The sequence below is a fragment of the Mirounga angustirostris genome, unplaced genomic scaffold (assembly GCF_029215605.1).
Source record: "Mirounga angustirostris isolate CCGP_5_RB_7025 unplaced genomic scaffold, mMirAng1.0.hap1 SCAF_6, whole genome shotgun sequence".
NCBI classification, from domain to species: Eukaryota; Metazoa; Chordata; class Mammalia; order Carnivora; family Phocidae; genus Mirounga; species Mirounga angustirostris.
Window position 1 is genome coordinate 102,419,689 of NW_026991714.1, and position 24,029 is coordinate 102,443,717.

A 24,029-nucleotide genomic window follows, 5' to 3' on the forward strand; every position below is an offset into this window, starting at 1 on the left:
AAGCAAAATATGTTCAATCCCATGTTGGATGTAGAGATGACTTAAAAAAAAAATCTTCAGGGCCTGGCTGGCTCAGTTGGTAGAGCATGCGACTCCTCATCGCGGGGGAGGGGGGAGGGTTGTGATTTCAAGCCCCACGTTGGGTGTAGAGTTTACTTAAAAACAAAACCAAAGGGCGCCTGGGTGGCTCAGTTGGTTAAGCATCCAACTCTTGGTTTCAGGTCAGGTCATGATCTCAGGGTCATGAGATCAAGTCCCACATCGGCTCCATGCTCACTGCAGAGTCTGCTTGTCCCTTTCCCTCTGCTACTCCCTCCGCTCACACTCTGTCTCTAAAACAAAATCTTTAAATTTTTAAAAAAATTCCATTAGTTACCACTTTAAAGAAATGATTGGTTAATAATACAAATGGAATGACACAACAGCACAATAACACATGGAATACTGGGTATCCAGCATTTGACATGGGTTTGACAGCTTTTAATTTGTTATGGTAAAAACAAAAACAAAAACAAAAATTAACATCACTATTTTATAAAAGACATATTAACATTAAAAAAAGCACGAAGTACATAATCTCAAAATAAGGACAATCCTTTTCAAGAAAGGAGATTTGGCAGTCTTCCTGGGCATTGTCCTTATTTTCCTCCTTTTGGTGTAGATCAGTAAAAATGTTGTCATGAATTGTCATATATCTGTTGGCTAGATTTGGGAATCACTGTTTAGAATTTCAGAACAGAGACTTAAAAAACATTAAGTCTCAAATTTGAGACTTTTAATAAACAGTAATACCAGCTGATTTAGATGTGTTGGTTCTCCAAATTTTTCTCATCTCTTACTGTCTCTCCATCCCCAAATACAGAGTGCCTCCTGCTATGGTCCAGACTCCCATCAGCTTATCTGCTCTTGTTTTATCTTTTGTACTAGCCTCCTAACCACATTATCTTTTTTTTTTTTTTAAGATTTATTTATTTATTTGAGAGAGTGAGAGAGTGCATGCGTGTGCATGCAGAAGTCAGGGAAGGGGCAGAGGGAGAGAATCTTCACAGACTCCCCACTGAGCGCAGAGCTCAACATGGGGCGCAGTCTCACTACCCATGAGACCATGACTTGAGCCGAAATCAAGAGTCAGATGTACATTATCTTTTTCATCAGCACCACAGCAATCTTCTTTTTCTTTTTGAGAGAGAGAGAGAGCAAGCGAGGGAGCAGGGGTTAGGGGTGAGGGGAGGGGCAGAGAGAGAGGGAGAGAGAAAATCCTGAGCAGGCTCCTCACCGAGCATGGAGCCCAATGCAGGAGATCTCGTGACCTGAGATCATGATCTGAGCCAAAATCAAGAGTCAGATACTTAACCAACTAAGCCACCCAGGGACCCCACTACAGCGATCTTCTAAAGCAAGGATATTGTCATTCCCCTTCTTAAAAACTTTACTTCTGGGTGCCTGGGTGGCTCAGTCATTAGGCGTCTGCCTTCAGCTTAGGTCATGGTCCCAGGGTCCTTGGATCGAGCCCCGCATCGGGCTCCCTGCTCGGCGGGAAGCATGCTTCTCCCTCTCCCACACCCCCGCTTGTGTTCCTGCTCTCACTAACTCACTCTCTCTGTCAAATAAATAAATAAATAAAATCTTTAAAAAAAAAAACTTTACTTTTTATTGCTAACAATTAGCCCAAGTTAATATACAAATTTCTGCAGTCTAGCCACATACCTTTCCAACCACTTCCTATGAACTGTACACTTTATTTAATGGCTTACATAAGTTTATTGGTTTTATTTTTATTTTTTTAAAAAGGTTTTATTTATTTATTTGAGAGAGAGTGAGATGGAGAGAGCAAGCAGGAGCAGGGGGAAAGGCAGAGGGAGAGGGAGAAGCAGACTCCACGCTGAGCAGGGAGCCTGATGTGGGACTCAATCCCAGGACCTGAGGATCACAACATGAGCCAAAGGAAGACACTTAACTGATTGAGCCACCCAGGCACCCCTAGTTTATTTCTGTTTTAAAAGAAGTCTGGAGGAATAGTATCTAAAGGTAGCATGGTGGTGGCATGGTGTTTTCAGGGTCTTAGACTCTTTTCATCTTTTTGCTACACCATGCTAAATCAGCATGTTTTTCTGTAAGTCTTCTTCATGGTCCAAGATGGCTGGTAAGAGTTCCAAACACTTCTCAGGTAGCAGAAAGGAAAGGCAGAAGGGCAAAAGGGCACTCCTTACAGCCAAGCCACTTCTCTTTAAACAACCTTCCTAGCATCCCACAAAACAAGTCTGCTCATATCTCATTAGTTACATTTGACTATAAGGTAATGGAAAATGCAGTCTTTGAGATGAATGTATTGCTCTCCTGAATTAAGTTGGTATGATTTACTAGGAAAGAAGGGGAGAATGGATACTGGGGGGCATCTAGCTTTCTCTGCCACATATGTATATAGTTTTATAAAACTACATATTTGTAATCTTTTTATACTTACCATTTTATTGTGGGCATCTTCCATTTTCTCCCACATTAATTTAATGATCTCATAATGTTCCATTGCATGAATATACCATTATTTAAACAACCAATCCCCAACTGTGCATTTTGGAACAGTTGGGCTAGTTTTCATATTTGGCAATTGTAAACAATTCTATAATATAATTTTTATAGCTAAATCTTGTAGGTCATATACTTGAAGGAAATCCCTACAAAGAAAATCACTGAATGAATGAATCAACAGGTATATTTATTTTAAAGCTTCTAATTCATATTTCTAAAATGTCTTCTAATAAGATTTTCCCACTAGTCTTGCTGAAAAGTGCCACAAATTTCCTTTTTTTCCATTAAAAAATACCTAAGATACAAAAAAGTGTGAAGAATAACACAAAATATACATTGGTTAAATCTAATATTTGGTTAAACAGCCATTTTAAAAAATTATTGCTCAGATTTGACTGGCTTTCTCCAAAGTAAATCCTGCCCTTAAGGAATATGCATTTGACAATGATGGAGTTACTGGAAATAAGCATATAACCTCCTGAGGTACCTGAAAGTTGTAATTCTTAATAAATATTCTTAATTTTTTCATTAACTTTTAATTGAGGGAGAGTTGAATATAAAATATTAGTTTCAGGTGTACAACATAATCATTTGACAATTACATACATTACAAAAGGCTCACCACGTTAAGTGTAGTTACTATCTGCCACCAAAGTTATTACAGTATTATTGACTACATTCCCTATGCCATACTTCTCAACTTCATGACTAACTTATTCCATAATTGGCAGTCTTAATACCTCTTAATACCTTTTACTTTTTTGGCCAATCCCATTCCCTTGAGCAACCATCAGTTTGTCCTCTGTATTTATGTCTGTTTCTGTTTTGTTTGTTCATTTGTCTTGGTTTTTAGATTCCAAATTTAAGTGAAATCATATGGTATTTGTCTTTTCCTGTCTGGCTTATTTCACTTAGCATTATACCCTCTAGATCCATCCATGTTGTAGCAAATGGCAAGTTTCAGTCTTTTTATGGCTGAGTAATATTCCATTGCGTATATATACTACATCTTCTTTATCCATTCATCTATCTGTGGATACTTAGGTTGCTTCCATATCTTGGCTATTGTAAACAATGCTGTAGTAAACATAGGAGTGCATATATCTTTTCAAATTAATGTTTTTATTTTCTTCAGGTAAATAATGGTGGAATTACTGGGTCATATAGGATTTTGATTTTTTTTTTTAAGATTTATTTATTTATTTATTTATTTGACAGAGAGAGACACAGCGAGAGGGGGAACACAAGCAGGGGGAGTGGGAGAGGGAGAAGCAGGCTCCCTGCAGAGCAGGGAGCCCGATGCGGGACTCGATCCCAGGACTCTGGGATCATGACCTGAGCTGAAGGCAGTCGCTTAACCAACTGAGCCACCCAGGCGCCCCAGTATTTTGATTTTTTGAGGAACCTCTGTACTATTTTCCATAGTGGCTGCACCAATTTACATTCCCACCAACAGTGCACAAGGGTTCCCTTTTCTCCACCTCCTTGCCAACACTATTTTTTTTTTTTTAAGATTTTATTTGTCAGAGAGAGAGAGAGAGCACAAGCAGGGGGAGTGGCAGGCAAAGGGAGAGGGAGAAGCAGGCTCCCCGCCGAGCAGAGAGCCAGCTGCGGAACTCGATCCCAGGACCCTGGGATCATGACCTAAGCCGAAGGCAGACGCTTAACCGACTGAGCCACCCAGGCGTCCCAACACTAGTTATTTCTTGTCTTTTTGATACTAGCTATTCTGACTGGTTATTAGATTTTTTTAAACTTTTCTTATAGCTCTAGCTGTTGCATCTGAAAAGATAGCAAGCAGTATTTAATACTGCATAATACACCTAGGGAGAGTAGGTTTATGATTAGTGTTTATTCTTCCTGTTGTGAGAAATACTAGATATTAAGGCTTAGAGTAGTTCAGAAAGGTGTCAGCAAGACCATGGATTTTGAGCTGAAACTTGTATGACTGAGTTGCTCTAAGAACTGTTGATGTTGTACATAATTAATATTTGCTTTTTCCCCTCCCAGATTTGGCATTAGGGGAAAGAAGTTACATTTTTCATCTTCTTATGCTCATAAAGCATCTTCCATTGCCAAATCCCCTAGCTTGTATTCTATGGAAAGAGAAGAGGAAGACTATGTAATCTTCTCTGAAGGAATAATAGAGGAATACCTAGCATTTGACCACACTGATATGTGAGTATTATGTCTTTCAAGCTTTTCACTCCCCTCCTATTTTGTTTATTATATCAATATATTTTAGAACTATACTTTAGAAAAAGTATATTGATTTTCCTAAATCAATATACTTTAGAAAAAATAAAGTATACTGCCAATATTACCTTATAATTAGATTTATGTCACTTGGTTATTTATTTCCTATTACTTCTCAGGTATCCAGAGTTCATATGCTTAATTGATACAAATTCCTATTGCTTTCACGTACCAGACTTCCTTCTGCACTGAGTGTGGAGCCCTACATGGGTCTTAGTCCCACAACCCTGAGATTATGACCTCATCTGAAACTGAGTTGGATGCTGAACAGACTGAGCCACCCAGGCGCCCCAAGAAAATGGATTTTATTATTATTATTTTAAAGATTTTATTTATTTATTTGAGAGAATGAGATAGAGAGTGTGCACAAGAGAGCACGAGCGGGGAGGAGGGGCAGAGGGAGAGGCAAGAGGCAGGCTCCTCATTGAGCAGAGAGCCTGATGAGGGACTCGATCCCAGGACCCTGGGATCATGACCTGAGCCAAAGGCAGACGCTTAACTGACTGAGCCACCCAGGTGCCCCAAGAAAATGGATTTTAAATAAAGGAAGTAAAATTCAATCTCATTCACAATTAGCAATGCAAATTAAAATTATAATGAGATACTATTTTATCTGTCAGACTGGCAGAGAAAAAAAAAGAAGTTTGATAATTCCTTGAATGGGACAAAAAGGCATATATTTTCCAACACTGGAGATTTTTCCTCTTTAGAGGAAAGTGGGCAGTATCTTTCCAGTTGGAAGCATATACCCTTTTACTCAATAATTCTGTTTATAGGAATTTATCCTACAGATATAATAGCCATGTAGCCAAAGAACTACGTACAAGGATATTAAAGCAGTACTGACTATAAAAACAAAAGGCTGGTTGGTCAGTAACTGGCCAGTTAGATATGCTATGGTATATCCAATGGAATACTTTGCAGCTATTTTTTAAGAGGCATATTGATCTGTATTAATATGGATCAAGGGCCAGTTACATTGTTAAGTAAAAGACCAAGGTGTAGCACAGTGTATAATGTAACTATTTCTCTGGACCAAAGTATAATGTTGGCTTCTGGGAATGGTAACTGCGGGATAGAGATATAAACTTATTTTTCACTACATACATACATTTCCTTCTGTATAATTTGAATTTTTTTCATCATATGAAAGTGTTATCTCCTATAAAAAGAAACATAAATTTAAATACAATTAATACTAATCAGCCTTCTCCCCCACTTAATGCCAGGCCAGCTCTTCTTGGGGAAAGGAGAAGAGGAGAAAGACTTTAGTTGCCCTGTATAAACATCTGAGCATCCTTCTTTCCTGCTTATAGCTTCCCATTTAATTCTTGAGACCTCTGCTACCCTAGGGATAATTTTCAGTGTAGAGGCCTTAAAATATTTCTTCGTACCTCAAGTGTTCCAGAATTTGCTTTGTCTTACTTATAATACATTCATCATAGTAAGTACGTCTGTCAGTTAGAGTTTTGCCCACCAAATACTGGGGCTATTGGTACTCCCTGACAGAGAAGAGAAGACTTGGCTAGCTGAGAGTTTCTGGCCTACAGACAGATACATGGTCTCCAGAAGAGCCTCAGAGTAGCTTCTTATGCTGTTGGGCTTCCCTCCTTTCCCTTTCCAGCCAATTACCAAACGTTTATTTGGATTAGTAAAAGTATACTACTTTCCTAATGATTCATTGCCTCAGGTATTTATGCGGCACAGTTATATGCCCATTATTAGATGTTATGTTAATATTAACCTAAATGGTATCCAATTACAACAAAAAGATTATTTCTGTATGCTTGTCATAGCTTATTGTACAATTGACAATGTTTATCTGTTTAAAGCTAAAAAACATACAGGGAGTCTCAGTCTTCTTTTCTTGTTCTATTTTTTTTTTTTTTTGGCAGAGTAGTGGGGTGAGGTGGGAGTAAAAAGGGAAATTCAGTGTCCTCTGTTGAGAACTCCCTTAGGTCACAAGGCGGCTTAGCACATCTGCTAACATACATATGTTGAGCCAGTGGTGGGAAAGGGCACACAACTCACACTCCTTAAGAAGCACAAAGGACAGTGGTGAACACTCAGTAAAGAATAATCATGAAGTCTTATTTGCTTCTGTTACAGGGAAGAGGGGTTTCAAGGAAAGAAATTACAAGCGGCTCCAGAGAAACAGAAATTAGGGTACCCTCCCATTGCTCCATTTTACTGCATGAAAGAGGATGTCCTTGCTCATGTGTTTGACGACGTGTGGAGCAAGGTTCTGAGCTGTATGGAGCAGCTGACACGTAGTCACTGGGAGGGATTGGCTTCTGGTAAGGATCTTTGTGAAAACAGTATAAAAAAATAATTGTTTATGATTTCCAAAGCCTGCCTAACTAGCTTATCAGATTATATGCTTCATTAGTGTAAAAGATTCATATTTGTATTTCCCACAGACACTAACAGATATTGAGAAAGTTTTGAGAATGAGTGGATGAGTAACAAGGCCCATTCTATGATGACTAGACTGTGTTTTCTTTGAGTATAATTATTTGTGAGAAAAAACATGTGCAAGTGGCAAATACATTTTAAAAACTGCTTTACTTAAGAATAACTGATATACAATAAACCATTCATATTTAAAGTGTATAATTTGGTAAATTCACCTATGTATACAAACATGAAACCACAAATCAGTCAATATAATGAACATATCCATCACCCCCAAAAGTTCATGACCTTTGTAATCCTTCCCTTCTGCCCATGCCTGATCTACCATCTCCAAGTGACAACAAATGTGCTTTCTATCACTATAGTTTAGTTTTTGTTTTGTAGAGTTTCATATAAATGGAATCATGGTATTTATTTTGTCAGCTTCCTCATTCAGCATGATCATTTTGAGATTCATCCATGTAATTGTGTGTCAGCAATTTATTCCTAGCAAGTATTCCATTGTTTCATAATTTGTTTATCCATTTACCTTTTCATGGACATTTGGATTGTTTTCAGTTTGGCACATGTAAAGCTGGTCTGCACGTTACTGTATTAAAAGCTTTTTGGGGCACCTGGGTGGCTCAGTCGGTTAAGCGTCTGCCTTCGCTGGGATCGAGCCCCACATCGGGCTCCCTGCTCAGTGGGAAAGCCTGCTTCTCCCTCCCCCACTCCCCCTGCTTGTGTTCCCTCTCTCGCTGTGTCTCTCTCTGTCAAATAAATAAAATCTAAAAAAAAAATTTTTTAAAGAGTTTTTTGAACATACATTTCCTTTTCTCTTAGGTAAATTTCTAGGAGTGGATTGTCTGATTATATGGTTAAATGTATTCTTAGCTTTTTAAGAATTGTTTTGGTTTTCTGTGTTACACAAAAAAATGTATCACAAACTTAACAGTTTCAAACAACACACATTTATTATCTTACAGATTTTGGGTCAGAAGTCCCAAGAATGGCTTAGCTAGTCCTCTACTTAGGATCTCACAAAGTTGCAATCAAGGTGTTGGCCACAGCTAGGTTCTCATGTAGAGGTTCAACTAGGAAAGGATCTACTTCCCCTTTTGTGTGTTCTTAGAAGCATCTAGTTTCTTGTAGCTGTAGGAGTCACAGCAGCTTTCCTCTTCAAAGCCAGCAAGAAAGACTGAGAGCTAGTCAGCTAGCAAAACAGAAGCTTATATAACATAACACATTCATGGGAGTGACATCTCATCATTTTTACCATCATCTTTTGGTCTGAAGCAAGTCACACTCAAAGGGAGCAGATTCCACAAAGGTGTGAGCACTACTAGAGGTAAGAATCACAGAGGGGCCACCTTAGAGTTTATCCATTACAATCCTTCCACTGGCCCTCAGTGACTCATGTGCTCCCGCATGCAAAATATATTCAATTCCCAAGGCTTCCAAGAAACCCATCTTATTATAGCATTGGCTCTGAAGTCCAAAATATTATCATCTAAATCAGGCCCTGGATGTAATACATTAAGTTACTGGGGCACAATTCCTTTCCATCTATAGACCTGTGAAACTAAAGGCTACATACACAGGTATATAAACATCTAACTATATAATCCAGCAATTCCACTCCTAGAGAAAAGTTACCTTACCCCAACACACCCAACATACAATAGTGGGCCAGGGAAAGGATCACAGACATTCCAGATAAGGGGTGTATGTGCAGAAAAGGAAGGTAGGAAAAGGTTCACAGCAATTCTGAAGTCCAGTTGGGAAAATACTGGGAGTTCCAATCCTAGAAATAATCCTCTCAGCTCTCTGGTCCAACCTCTGGGCTCTTGGTTTTTGTTGTTGTTTGTTTTAAGATTTTACCTATTTATTTGAGAGAGAGAGCGTGCACGTGAGAGAGCATGAGAGCGGGGTGAGGGCAGAGGGAGAAGGAGACTCCCCACCAAGCAGGGAGCCTGACGTGTGACTCGATCCCAGGACTCCAGGATCATGACCCAAGCCAAAGGCAGACATTTAACTGACTGAGCCACTCAGGCACCCTGGGCTCTTGGTTTTACCCTCTAAGTCATCCTTCCTTTTTCATAAAATGTAGCACATGTGGGCAGCTAAGTAATTTTATCAGAATGCCTCTTGCCAGTAGAATTTTGAGGGTCCGACAGCCTTCTTTCATTAAACTCTTTTGTCATCTAGAGATACAGAATTTTCAAAATCATCAAGTATTGATTTCTTTTTATTTATTTTTTTAAGATTTTATTTATTTGTGAGAGAGAGAATGAGAGACAGAGAGCGTGAGAGGGAGGAGGGTCAGAGGGAGAAGCAGACTCCCTGCTGAGCAGGGAGCCCAATGCGGGACTCGATCCCGGGACTCCAGGATCATGACCTGAGCCGAAGGCAGTCGCTTAACCAACTGAGCCACCCAGGTGCCCCATCAAGTATTGATTTCTTTATATTTAATAATTTTTTCTTCACTTTCTCTTCCTCTCGTGTTTTATTATAAGTAGCAAGAAAAAAAATCACACTTTGGAAATCTCCTTAGCTACATAACCAGAATCATCACTTAAAAGTCCTGCTTTCCACTTGACCACAGAAGACCATTTCACTAAGCTTTCTTCCACTAGATAACAAGCACCTCCTTTCTTCCAGTTTCTAATAACATGCTCCTTATTTCCTTCTAAACCCTCCCCTACAGCATCCTCCAAATCCAGATTTCTACAAAGTCTGTTCAAGATAATTTTTGCTTTCTGTATCATACTTCTCAAAATTCTTCTAGCCTCTATCAATGAACCATCGAAAATGAAGTTAAGGGAACAATTCATTTATAATAGCATCAAAAAGAATAAAATACTTAGGATTAAACTTAACCAAGAAACTGTAAGACTTTACACTGAAAACTACAAAACATTATTGTAAGAAAATAGAGAAGACCTAAAGAATTGAAAGTCATCCTATGTTTATGGATTGGAAGACTTAATATTGTTAAGATGGCAATACTCCCCAAATAGATTTACAGGTTGAGTGAATTCCAAAATAATACTAAAAAAGAACAAAATATGAGACTTCACACTTCCTGATTTTAAAACTTGATACAAAGCTACATTAACTAAAACAGTGTGGTACCAGCATAAGTGATATATATATAGATCAATAGGATCAAGAGTCCAGAAATAAACCCACACATCTATGGCCAATTGATTTTCAACAAGGGTGCCAAGACCACCGGATGGGAGAAGAATAGTCCCTTCAGCAAATGGTGCTTAAACAACTGGATAGCCACATGGAAAAGACTGAATTCGGAATCTTATTTCACAACACATATAAAATATCAACTCAAAATGGATCACAAACATACATTTAAGAACTAAAACTATAAAACTCTTAGAGGAAAGCATAGGAGTAAATCTTAATGAGCTTGGATTTGGCAGTGGATTCTTAGATATGACACCAAGACCATAAACAAAAACAGAAAAATCAGTAAGCTGGATTTTATCAAAATTAAAAAAAACTTTTTGTATCAAAGGATATTATAAAAAAAGTGAAAAGACAACCTACAGAATTAGAGAATATAAGTGCAAATCATACACCTGATAAGAATCTAGCATCCACGATATATAAAGTACAATTAAACAACAAAGGGACAAACAACCCAATTTAAAAATGGGCAAACAACTTGAATAGATATTTCTCCAAAGATTACACATGGCCAATAAGCATATGAAAAGATGTTCAACATCATATTCTTTTGGGAAATATAAACCAAAACCAAAATCACAATGAAATACCACTTCATACCCACTAGAATGGCTATGAAAAAAAAAAAAAAAAGACAATAAGTATTGGTAAGGGTGTGGAGAAATTGGAACGTCATACATTGCTGGTGGGAAGGCAAAGTGGCGCAGCCATTGTGTAAAGTTTGGTAGTTCCTCAGAAAGTTAAACATAAAATTACCCTATGACCCAGCAATTCCATTCAAAGGTATATAACCAAGAGAACTGAAACCATATCCACACAAAAGCCTGTGCATGAATGTTCACAACAGCATTATTTGTAATGGTCAAAAAGTAGAATCAGGGGCGCCTGGCTGGCTCTGTTGGTGGAGCATGTGACCCTTGATCTCAATGTTGTGAGTTCAAGCCCCACACTGGGTATAGAGATTACTTAAAAATAAAATATTAAAAAAAAAGTAGAAACCAAAATGTCCGTCAACTCTGAATGGAGAAACATGATTTGGTATATCCAACTGTTATGGACTGAATAGTGTCCTCCTCAGAATTTATATGTTGAACCCTTAATCTCCAAAGTGACTGTTTGGAAATGGGACCTTTAGGGAGGTTAAATGAAGTCCTAAGGGTGGGGCCCTAATCCTATAGAGTTGGTATCCTTATAAAAAGAGGAAGAGACATCAGAGCTCCCTGTCTGTGTATGCACAAAAAAGAGGTCACGCAAGGACACAGCTGCCTACAAGCCATATAGCACCCTGATCTTGGACTTCTAGCCTCCAGGACTGTAAGAAAATAAATTTCTGTTATTTAAGCCATCCAGTCTGTGGTATTTTGTTATAGCAGGTTAAGTAACTAATATACCATGCAATGTAATATTATTTGTTCATAAAATAAAGTAATCCTGCATGTTTCAGCATGGATGAACCTTGAAAATATTATGCTAAGTGAAAGAAGCCAGACACAAAGAGTCATATATTGTATGATTTCATTCGGATGAAATGTCCAGAACAGTCACATCCATAGAGAAAGAAGGTAGTTTAGTGGTTGCCAAGGGATAGAGGAAGAAGGGAATTGAGAGGTATGTGGTATCTCTTTGGAGTGATAGATATTTTCTGAAATTAGATAGTGGTGCTTGTTGCACAACATTGTGAATATACTAAAAACCAATTAATTGTATACTGTAAAATGCTTAAAAATGGTGAATTTTATGTTATATGAATTTTCTCTCATTAAAAACATTTTTTAAAACTTTCATCCTTATGTGAATGTGAGTCTATTGATGGTTAATTCTTTTTTTATAGATATGAAAAAAATTTTATTTCAATTTATTTATTCTAAAAACAAAAGCAAAAAAAACAAAAAAGGTTCACCCATTTCTCCAATTCCCCAACCCCTGCCTCTAGCAACCACCTATCTTTTATCTATGAGCTTTGTTTTATTTGTTTTTAGATTTCACCTACAAGAAAGATCATACAGTAATTTTCTCTGATTTACTTCACTTAGCATAATGCCCTCAAGGTCACAAATGGAACAATTTCATTCTTTTTTATGACTGAAGAATATTCCACTGTATATATACACCATGATTTTTTTTAACCATTCATCTACTGATGGACCTAAGTTTGTTTCCATATCTTCGCCGTTGTAAATAAATGCTGCAGTGAACATGGAGGTACATATGTCTTTTCAAGTTAGTTTTCATTTTCTTCAGATAAATACTGAGGTAGAATTGCTGGATCATGTGGTAGCTCTATTTTTAATTTTTTAAAAACACTTTATTTTTTTTAAGATTTTATTTATTTATTTGAGAGAGAGAGAGAGAGAAAGCACAAGCAGAGGGAGGGGGAAGGGGCAAAGGGAGAAGCAGGCTCCCCACTGAGCAGGGAGCCCAATGCTGGGCTTGATCCCAGGACCCTGGCATCATGACCTGAGCTGAAGGCAGACGCTTAACTGACTGAGCCACCCAGGTGCCCCTATTTTTAATTTTTTTTTAAAGATTTTATTTGTTTATTAGAAAGAGAGAGCGAGCATTGAGCTGGGAGGAGAGGAAGAAGCAGGTTCCCCTTGAGCAAGGAGCCCGATGCCGAACTCGATCCCAGCACCCTGGGATCGTGACCTGAGCTGAAGATGGACGCTTTACCTACTAAGCCACCCAGGCACCCCTATATTTTTAATTTTTGAGGAACATCCATACTTTTTCCCATAGTGGCTACAGCAATTTACATTTCCATGAACAGTGCACAAGGGTTCCCTTTCTCCACCTCCTTGCCAACCCTTGTTATTTCTAGACTTTTTTTTTTAGACTTTAGATAATAGTCATTCTGACTGGTATGAGGTGATACTTCATTGTGATTTTGATTTGCATTTCCCTGATGATTAATGATATAGAGCATCTTTTTGTGTACTTGTTGGCTATTTGTATTTCCTCTTTGGGAAAATGTCTATTCAGATCTTCTGCCCATTTTTAAATTGGATTTTTTTGGCTATGTATCTATTTTCATATATTTTGGACATTAGCCCCTTATCAGACAGATGATTTGCAAATATTTTCTCCCATTCAATAGGTTTTCATTTTGTTGATTTTTCCTTTTGCTATGCAGAAGCTTTTTAGTTTGACGTTTTATTTTGCTTTCGGCATCAGATTCAAAAAATTATGGCCAAGACCTATGTCAAGAAGCTTACCTCATATTTTTTTTGTAGGAGTTTTGTGGTTTCAGGTCTTATGTTCAAGTGTTTAACCTATTTTAAATTGGTTTTTGTGTATGGTCTAAGATACTGGTCCAATTTATTGAAGAGACTGTCCTCCCTCCCTTGTATGTATGTTGTAAATTAACTGAACATACATGCATGGATTTATTTCTAAGTTCTCTATTCTGTTCTGTTGGTCCATGTGTCTATTTCCATGCCAATACCATACTGTTCTAATTGCTATAGCTATGTATATGCTATATATGCTGTAGCTATGTTTGAAATATGGGAGCAAGATGCCTCTAGCTTTGTCCTTTCTCAAGATTGCTTTGGCTATTTGGGGTCTTTATGGTTTCATGCAAATTTTAGGACTGTTTGTCCTATTTCTGTGAAAAAATACATTAGAAATTTGATAGGGATCACACTGAATCTATTTTGGGGGGGTAGGATGGACTTTTTTTTTTTAAGATTTTTTTATTTATTCATTCGAGACACAGAGATACAGAGAGAGAGAGAATATGAGCAGGGGGAGAAACGGGGGGGGGGAGAAGCAGGCCCCCCACTAAGCAGGGAGCCTGACGTGGGGCTTGATCCCAGGACCCTGGGATCATGACCTGAGCCGAAGGCAGACGTTTAAGCATCTGAGCCACCCAGGTGCCCCTAGTATGGACATTTTAAAAGTATTAATTCTTCAAATCTATGAGCACAGGATATCTTTCCATTTATTTGTGTCTTCTTCAGTTTCTTTCATTAATGTCATTATACAGGTCTCACTATACAGGTCTTTTACCTCCTTGGTTAAATTTATTCCTAGGTATTTTATTCTTTTTGATGCAAATATAAGTGGGATTTTTTTCTTAATTTCTCTTTCTGATAGTCCATTATTAGTGTATAAAAATGCAACGATCCTTGTGTATTGATTTTGTATCCTACAACTTTACCGAATTCATTTATTAGTTCTAACAGGTTTTGATAGGATCTTTAGGATTTCTATATGTCATCTGCAAATAGTTTTATTTCTTCTTTCCCAATTTGGATACCTTTTATTTCTTTTTCTTGCCTAACTGCTTTGGGTAGGACTTCCAATACTATGTTGAATACAGGTGGTGAAAGTGGACATCCTTGTCTTGTTTCTGATCTTAGAGGAAGCTTTCAGCTTTTCACTGTTGAGCATGTTGTTCTTTGTGGGCTTGTCATATATATACTTTATTATGTTGAGGTACATTCTCTCTATACCCACTTTTGTTGAAAGTGTTGAATTTTGTCAAACGCTTTTTCTGCATCTAGGGATTATCGTATGATATTTAGTCTTCATTTTATTAATGTAGTGTATCATACTGGCTGATTGGTGGATGTTGAACCATCCTTGCATTCCTGGATTAATAACACTTAATCATGATGTATTATCCTCTTATTTTTTAATTTATTTTCTGATGTATTATCCTTTTACTGTATTGTTGACTTTGGTGTGCTAATAATTTGTTGAGGATTTTTGCATCTATGTTCATCAGGGATATTGGCCTGTACTTTTCTTGTGGTATCCTTGGTTTTGGTATCAGAGTAATGCTGGCCTCATAAAAAAAAAAAGTTTAGAAGAGCTCTTTCCTCTTCTGTTTTTTGGAAGAGTACGGATTTGTATTAATTCTTCTTTGAATGTTTGTTATAATTGACCACTGAAGCCATCTGGTCCTGAATTTTTGTTTGTTGGTAACTTTTTTTTACTCATTCAGTCTCCTTCACTAGTAACTGGTGTGTTCAGATTTTCTGTTTCATCATGAGTCAGTCTTGGTAGGTTGCATGTTTTTTGAAATTTATCCATTTCTACTAGGTTATCCAATTTGTTGGCATATTCATAATATTCTCTTATAATTTGTATTTCTGTGGTATTGGTTGTTATTTCCCCTTTCTCATTTGTGATTTTATTTGGGTCCTTTCTCTTTTCTTCTTGATACATTTAGCTAGAGGTGTATCAATTTTATTAATTTTTTCAAAGAACGACCTCCTGGTTTTATTGATCTGTTCTATTGGTTTTTTTTTTTTTTTTTTTAGTTTCTATGTCACTTATCTCTCTGCTCTAATCTTTATTATTTAGTAGCATGTTATTTAACCTCCATGTATTGGTGGTCCTTCCAGAGTCTTTCTTCTGGTTGACTTGTTGCATAATGTTGTGGTCAGAAAAGGTACATGGTATGATTTCAAGCTTCTTATATTTGTTGATGCCTGTTTTGTAGCCTAATACTTGTTCTATTCTGGAGAATGTTCCATGTACACTTTAAAAAATGTGTATTCTGCTGTTTAAGGAGGGAATGTTTTGAATATATCTGTTAAGTCCATCTGGTCCAGTGTGTCATTCAAAACCATTGTTTCCTTCTTGATTTTCTGTTTAGATGATCTGACCATTGACATGTTAAAGTTCCATACTATTGTTGTATTATTGATTAGTTCCTTTATGTTTGTAATTGTTTTATGTATTTAGGTGCTCCAATGCTGGATGCATAAATATTTATAATTGTTAGATCTTCTTGTTGTATTGCCCGCTTTATTATATAGTGTCTCTTGTTACGGTCTTTGTTTTAAAGTCTAGTTTGCCCAATATAAGTATTGGTACTCCAGCTGTCTCTTGAAACCCATTTGCATGATAAATGTTTTTCCATTCCCTCATTTTCAATCTGCAGGTGTCTTTATGGTCTAAAATTAGTATCTTGTAGGCAGTGTATAGATGAGTCTTGTTTTTTTATCCAATGACACCCTGTGTCTTTTGATTGGAGTGTTTAGTCCATTTACATTCAAGGTAATTAATAGTTATGTATTTATTGCCATTTTATTACTTGTTTTGTGATCGTTTCTGGAGCTTTTCTCTGATCCTTTCTTGTCTATCTCTCTTTCCTGTTTTGCTGATTTTCCTTAGTGATATATTTGGATTTTTTTCTCTTCATTCTTTGTATGTTTATTAGTGGTTTTTGATATATGGTTACCATCAGGTTTGTATATAACCTTTTCTATGTAACAGTCTATATTAAGCTGATGATCATTTAAATTTGAACCCATTCTTTTTCTCCTCTCCTCCCCACATTTTAGATATATGTTATTATATTTTATATCCTTTTTGTGAGTTTCTTGACTGATTTTACAGAAATATTCATTTTTGCTGCTTTTTGTTTTTCCTGCCTTTATACTGTCACCTTTGGTCTCTCCTTTCCACTCACAGAGTCCCCTTTAATATTTCTTACAAGGCTGTTTTAGTTTAGGTCACAAACTCCTTCAGTTTTTGCCTGGGAAACTCTGTCTCTCCTTTATTCTGAATGACAGCTTTGCTGAATAGAGTATTCGTGGCTGCAGATGTTTTCCATTCAGCCCTCTGAATATATCATGCCAATTTCTTCTGGCTTGCCAAGTTTCTGTTGAAAAATTTGCTAGCCTTGTGGGTTTTCCCTTGTAATTTAATGATTTCTTTTGTTTTTCTGCTTTTAAGATTTTTTTATCACTATATTTTGCAAATTTAAATACAATATGTCTTGGTATGGGTGTGCTTTTGATGATTTTGATGAGAGTTCTCTGTGCCTCCTGGATCTGGATGCCTGTTTCTTTCCCCAGATTAGGGAGGTTTTGTCTTCCTCTTTTGAGGCTCCTATAATACAAACATTATTACATTTGATAGAGTTCCTGAGTTCCCTAAGTCTATTCTCATTATGCATAATTCTCTCTTTTGTGTAACTTCATTGCTTTCCATTATTTTGTCCTCTAGGTCATTAATTTGTTCTTCTGCTTCTTCCAGCCTGCTGTTCATTGCATCAAGTGTGTTCCTGATCTCATTTATTGCACTCTTCATCTCTGTATGATTTTTTAACTCTTTTACTCTACGGTAAGAGTTTCACTGATGTCTTCCATTCTTTTCTCAAGTCCAGTGAATATCCTTATGACTGTTGCTTTAAATTCTCCATCAGGCATGTTACTTATATCTGTTTTCCTTAGATCTCTGGCCATGACCTCATCTTGTTCTTTCATTTGGGATAAATTCCTGTCTTCTCATTCCGTCTAAGTCTCTGCCTGCTTCTGTGTATCAGAAAAGCCAATTATGTCTCCTGTTTCTGAAAGTAATGGCCTTATGAAGAAGACATCATGTAGTCCCCAGAGCCTGGTGCTTCAGGGAGTGTCTCCAGTGTGTGCTGCATATGCTGTACTGTTGTGTTCTGGCTGCTGTATCCTTCCAGGTAGTCATCTGCAGAGGCTCTCCTTTCCTGCTGTGGGCAATGTTTGGTCCCTGGCCTGAATGTGGTGACTTTTAACTAGGTATGCCCTGGTCTGCTTGTGAAATGAGACCAGTCACTACTTCCACTGGAACTGAGGCCCTGCAAAACTATCTGATTGAGAGATGTGATGTGGGGAGGGGTTTGGCTGGTCTTCTGGGGAAGGGCCTGCTACACTGGGATGAAGTTAGCATGACTGAGAGGGGCAGCTCCATTGGAGCACAAGGATACAGGGCTTAGTGTAAGCAAGTTAGGTAGCCACTGTCTGTGCTGTGCTGCTTCCTGCAGGTGGCTCTGTGTTTATGCTGGGGGAGGGGTGGGTAGTGGGGGAAAAAATGGCACTGGCCAGCTCCTTTATTCTCAGAGAGATGTCTCTGTGAATATTGCCTCAGGGACACGCTCCAAGAAGAGCAAATAATCTCCCCATTCTCTGCCCTATGTTTTCTTCAATTGCTACTTCCACACTGTATGCCCCCAGGTTCTTTCCCTGTCTTCTCTCCAAGAGCAGCACAGTACCCAGTACCCTCTGGGCTCTATCCCGCTAAGCCTGCTGACCTTTAAAATTCCAAGCCTTAAGCCCCACTGGTTGCAAGATCTCATGAAATTTAGCCTCTCTCATTTTCCAAGCCAGTGGCTATGGGGCAATATTCTTGTGCATTCCCCTATGTAAAAGCTTCTCTCTCTCACCCTTTTCCACATCCATGGCTCCCTCCCATCTACAGAGCTGTGATCCATTTCTCCCCTAAATCACATCTCCACACCTCCTACCTTCTTTGATGTGACCACTTTTCTCCCTTTAGTTGTAGAGTTTGTTTGGTTAGTCTTCATGTCAATTTCTGGAATATTTAGGACACTTTGATAGTTATCCAGTTGTATTCAAGGGATAAGGTGAGCCTGGGGTCCTCCTACTCCACCACCATCTTCCTATCTCTACAGAAGATTTCTTGACTAATTTTAGGACATGTGCCAGAGAAGCAGAGATGTGTGTCAGCTTTCTCTGGGAACAGAAGTACTTTCGGGCACTATTATCCTTTCCCTCACCCAGCATAGATAGCCAGACACCTGTGGGAGGCAGTTCTGACACCTCCATCTATCCTGTTGGTACTACTTGCTCTGCCCCAGCATTGCCCTGCAGTCTCACCCCACCCAACCTGACCAAACTGGTAGTCACCTCCAAAAGCAGCTCCTATCTCATCACACCTGGCAGTCAGGCCTGGCTAGGAACAACTCACCTACAAAACAATGCCTGCCCCGGTGTGTGGGGAAGCTAACCCCACACACCAGTATGCTGACAGTAGTAATGCTGAGAACAGCTGCTGATGGGTCTCTCAGCTAGCCACTCCAGGAGCAAGCTCTGCCCAATATTGCACCTGCAGCAGTCACAGTGGGTCATTGCAGACAGCAGGGCTGAGGGCTAGTCCTGCTCACCATTAAGCCTACAGTGACTCAGTCAGGCCTCTCAGTGAGCTGCTCAAGAGGCAAACACTGCCCACCAGTGTGCCCACAGTAGCCTTGGCTCAAGCACAACAGGAAGGTGCAGGCAGCTCACACAGGGGACAACCCTGCAGCACCTGGTTCTGATGACCAGGGTGGATTGCACGACAGAGCACTACAAGATGCCTTCTACAGGGGCGCCTGGGTGGCTCAGTTGGTTGGGCGACTGCCTTCGGCTCAGGTCATGATCCTGGAGTCCCGGGATCGAGTCCCGCATCGGGCTCCCTGCTCGGCGGGGAGTCTGCTTCTCCCTCTGACCCTCCTCCCTCTCGTGCTCTCTGTCTCTCATTCTCTCTCTCTCAAATAAATAAATAAAATCTTTAAAAAAAAAAAAAAAAAAAAAAAAAAAAAGATGCCTTCTACATAAGGCAACTACTTTCAAAACCAGGCCTACCTAATACATAACAAATACAGAGTCAGAAAAAATCAGGAGACCAAAGAATGAGTTATAAACTTTTTTTTTTAAAGATTTTATTTATTTGACAGAGAGAGAGATAGCAAGCAGGAACACAAGGCAGGGGGTGTGGGAGAGGGAGAAGCAGGCTTCCCGCTGAGCAGGGAGCCCAACATGGAGCTTGATCCCAGGACGCCGGGATCACGACCTGAAGACAGATGCTTAATGACTGAGCCACCCAGGTGCCCCCAAGGAATGAGTTCTAAATGAAGTACCAAGACAAAACAACAGAGAAAGAGCTAAATGAAATGGAGATAAGCAATCTACCTGATAAAGAGTTCAAAGATACTCACCAGACTTGAGAGAAGAATGGGGGATAGAAAGGGATAGAAAATATAAAAAAAGAACCAGTCAGACCAAAAAATACAGTAACTGAAGTGAAAAATACACTGGGGTGGGGGGTGCCTGGGTGGCTCAGTCAGTTAAACGTCTGACTCCTGATTTCCGCTTGGGTCATGATCTCAGGGTTGTGGGATCGAGCCCTACATAGGGCTCTGTGCTGGGCAGAGAGTCTGCTTAAGATTCTCTCTTTCCCACTCCCTCTCAAAAAAAAAAAAAAAATACACTACAGGGAATCAACAGCTGATAAGAGAATTTAGAAAAATGTTTCAGCAATCTGGAAGACAAGGTGATGAAAAGCAACCAAACTGAAACAGCAAAAAGAAAATGAATTTTAAAAGAGGATAGGTTAAGGTACCTCTGTGATAACGCTAAGTGTAATAACATTCACATTGTAGGGGTCCCAGAAGAAGAGAGAAAATTTATTTGAAGAAATAGTAGCTGAAAACTTCCCTAACCTTGAGAAGGAAACAGACATTCAGGCCCAGGAATCACAGAGAACCTCACACATGATGAACCCAAGGAAGTCCACACGAAGACATATAATAATTAAAATGACAAAAATTTTAAAAAGACAGAGAATCTTAAAAGCAGCAAGAGAAAAGGAAACTATTACGTACAAGGAAAACCCCATAAGGCTATCAGCTGATTTTTCAGCAGAAATTTTGCAAGTCAGAAGAATGTGGCATAATACATTCAAAGTGCTGAAATGTAAAACCTACAGCCAAGAACACATTACTCAGCAAAGTTACAATCTGGCATTGAAAGAGATATAAAGAATTTCCCAAACAAAAGTTAAAGGAGTTATCACTACTAAACTGGCCCTACAAAGAATGTTAAAGGAAATTTAAGTAGAAACAAAAAGGCCATAACTAGAAGTAAGAAAATTTTGAAAGGAAAAAAAACTTACTGTTAAAAGCAAACATACAGTAATGGTAGTAATCAATCACTTATAAAGCTATAGGAAGGTTAAAACACAAAAGTAGTAACAGGTATTATATCGACAAAAATTAGTCAAGATACACAAAATAAAAATATGTAAAATATGATATCATATACATAAAACATAGAGTAAAAATCAAGTGCTTTTAGAATATGTTCAAACTTAAGCAACCATCAACTTAATATAGACTACTGTATATACATAGCGTGTTATATATGAACCTCATAGTAACCACACTGAAAACCTTTGACCGATCCACACACAAAAAAGAGAAAAGAATCCAAAAATAACAATAATGGAAGTCATCAAACCACAACGGAAGAGATCAATAAAAGAAGAAAGGAATAGGGAATAATGCAAAAATAACCAGAGAATAGTTAACAAAATGACAGTAAGTACATACCTATTGATAATTACTTTAAATGTGAATGTACTAAATGCTCCAATCAAAAGAAATTGGGTGAGTGAATAAAAAAAAAAACAAGACCTATCTCTATGCTGCCTAAAAGAAACTCACTTTAGATGTAAGGACACACAGAGAGTAAAGTGAAGGGCTGAAAAAAGATATTTCATTCAAATGGAAACCAAAAGAAAGCTGGACTAGTAATACTTATATCAGACAAAATAGACTTTGAAATAGAGACTGTAATAAGAGACAAAGAGAAGCATTACATAATAAAGGGATCAATCCAACAAGAGACTATAACAATTGTAAATATCTATGCATCTAATATAGAAGCACCTAAATATATAAAGCAAATATTAACAAACATAAAGGGACAAATCGACAGTAATACAATTAATAGCAAGGGACTTTAACACCCATGCATATTATGGATCGATCATTCAGACAGCAGATCAATAAGGAAACTGGCTTTGAATGATACATTACACAAGATGGAGTTAACAGATATATACAGAACCTTCCATCCAAAAAGTGGCAGAATACACATAGAACAAGTACACATGGAACATTCTCCAGGATGAATCACATGTTGGCCACAAAACAAGTCTCTATAAATTTAATATTTAAATCATATCAGGGGCACCTGGGTGGCTCAGTCGGTTAAGTGTCTGACTCTTGATTTTGGCTCAGGTCATGATCTCAGGGTCTTGGGATCAAGCCCTGCATCGGGCTCCCTGCTCTGCGGGTCTGCTTTTCTCCCTCTGCCCCGCCCCCACCTCACGCTCACTCCCTCCTTCTCTCACTCTCTAAAATAAACAAATATTTAAATCATATCAAGTATCTTTTCCAACCACAATGGAATGAAATGAGAAATCAATTACAAGAAAAAACTAGAAGAAATACAAACACATGGAGGATAACAACATACTACCAAACAGCCAATGGTTTAATGAAAAAATTGAAGAGGAAATCAAAAAATACCTGGAGACAATTGAATATGGAAACAGGACAGTTCAAAATCTTTGGGACACAGCAAGGGCAATTCTAAGAAGGAAGGTTATAGCAATACAGGGCTACCTCCCAAAACAAGAAAAGTCTTACTCTAAATTTATATATAAAGGAACTAGGAATAGTAGAACAAGGCCCAGAGCTAGCAGAAGGAAGGAAATAATAAAGATCAGGGTGGAAATAAATGAAAGAGAGACTAAAAAATCATTAGAAAAGATCACTGAAACCAAGAGCTATTTCTTGGAAAAAATAAAATTGATACACCTTTAGCCAGACACATCAAGAAAAAAAAGAGGACTCAAATAAAATCAGAAATGAAAGAACTTATAAACTACGTCAGAGAAATATAAGGCTTATAAGAGACTATCAAAAATTATATACCAACAAATTGGACAATCTACAAGAAATGGGTAAATTTCTGTAAGCATACAATTCTCTGAGTCAGGAAGAAACAGAAAATCTGAACAGATCAATTACCAGTAATAAAATTTTGAATTGGTAATCAAAAAACTCCCAAGATGGGGCACCTGAGTGACTCAGTCGGCTAAGCGTCCGACTCTTGATTTCAGCTCAGGTCATGATCTCAGGATTGTGAAATCAAGCCTCGCATCAGGCTCCATGCTCAGGGGGAAGTCTGCTTGAGGATTCTCTCTCTCTCTCTCTCTCTCCCCCTGCCCCTCCCCCCCCCACTTGTGCTCTCTAAATCTTAAAAAACAAAAAACTCCCAAGAAAAGTCCCAGACATGATGCTTCACAGGTGAATTCTAGCTAACATTTAAAGACAAGTTAAAACCTATCCCTATCAGGACGCCTAAGTGGCTCAGTCAGTTGAGCATCTGACTCTTTATTTTGGCTCAGGTCATGATCTCAGGGTCATCGGATTAAGCCCCACATCAAGCTCTGAACTGGGCATGGAGCCTGCTTGGGATTCTCTCTCTCCTTCTTTCTCCCTCTCTCCCCTGCTGCTCGCTCATTCTCTCTCGCTCAAAAAAAAAAAAAAAAAAAAAATATCCCCCTCAAACTATCCTGAAAAATAGAAGAGGAAGTAATCCTCAAGTTCATTCTATGAGATCAGCATTATACTGATACCAAAATAAGACAAAGACACTAAAAAAAAAATAAGATTACAGACCAATCTTCAATAAAATATTAGCAAACAAAAGTTAAAATTACATTAAAAGAGGGGTGCCTGGGTGGCTCAGTTGAGTAAGCATCCGACTCTTGATTTCAGCTCAGGTCATGATCTCAGGGTCATGAGATCAAGCCCTGTGCTGGGCTCCACGTTCAGGGGGGAATCTGCTTGAGATTCTCTCCCTCTCTCTCTGCCCCTCCCCCAGCTTTTACTCCTTCTCTCTCAAATAAATAAATAAATCTTTAAGAAAATACATTAAAAGAATCATTCACCAAGATCAAGTGGGACTTATTCCAGTGATGCAAGAATGGTTCAACACCCACAAATCAATGTGGATTTTGACAAAACGAAGGATAAAAATCACATGATCATCTCAATAGATACAGAAAAACCATTTAACAAA

General features: G+C 38.3%; 2 protein-coding genes across 8 annotated transcripts in view; one reads left to right on the forward strand and one right to left on the reverse strand.

Moving 5' to 3' along the window:
- The window catches only part of FAM149B1 (family with sequence similarity 149 member B1), an 81,591-nt gene that overhangs the window by 37,049 nt on the left and 20,513 nt on the right, over nucleotides 1-24,029 (forward strand). For all 6 annotated transcript variants that reach the window (XM_045878055.3, XM_064594828.1, XM_045878056.3 and 3 more), the window contains 2 exons: nucleotides 4,540-4,707; nucleotides 6,895-7,082. In XM_045878055.3, coding sequence (XP_045734011.1) covers nucleotides 4,540-4,707; nucleotides 6,895-7,082 — 356 coding nt within the window. The remainder of the gene's footprint in view (nucleotides 1-4,539; nucleotides 4,708-6,894; nucleotides 7,083-24,029) is intronic.
- The window catches only part of DNAJC9 (DnaJ heat shock protein family (Hsp40) member C9), an 83,061-nt gene that overhangs the window by 32,792 nt on the left and 26,240 nt on the right, over nucleotides 1-24,029 (reverse strand). The window contains exon 5 of one of the 2 annotated variants that reach the window (XM_064594831.1): nucleotides 318-344. The exons of the other annotated variant lie outside the window; for it this stretch is intronic. Within the exon in view, the coding sequence (XP_064450901.1) occupies nucleotides 333-344 (12 nt within the window). The 3' untranslated portion in view covers nucleotides 318-332. Of the gene's footprint in view, nucleotides 1-317; nucleotides 345-24,029 lie in introns of those variants that run through there. 2 annotated transcript variants of the gene reach the window in all.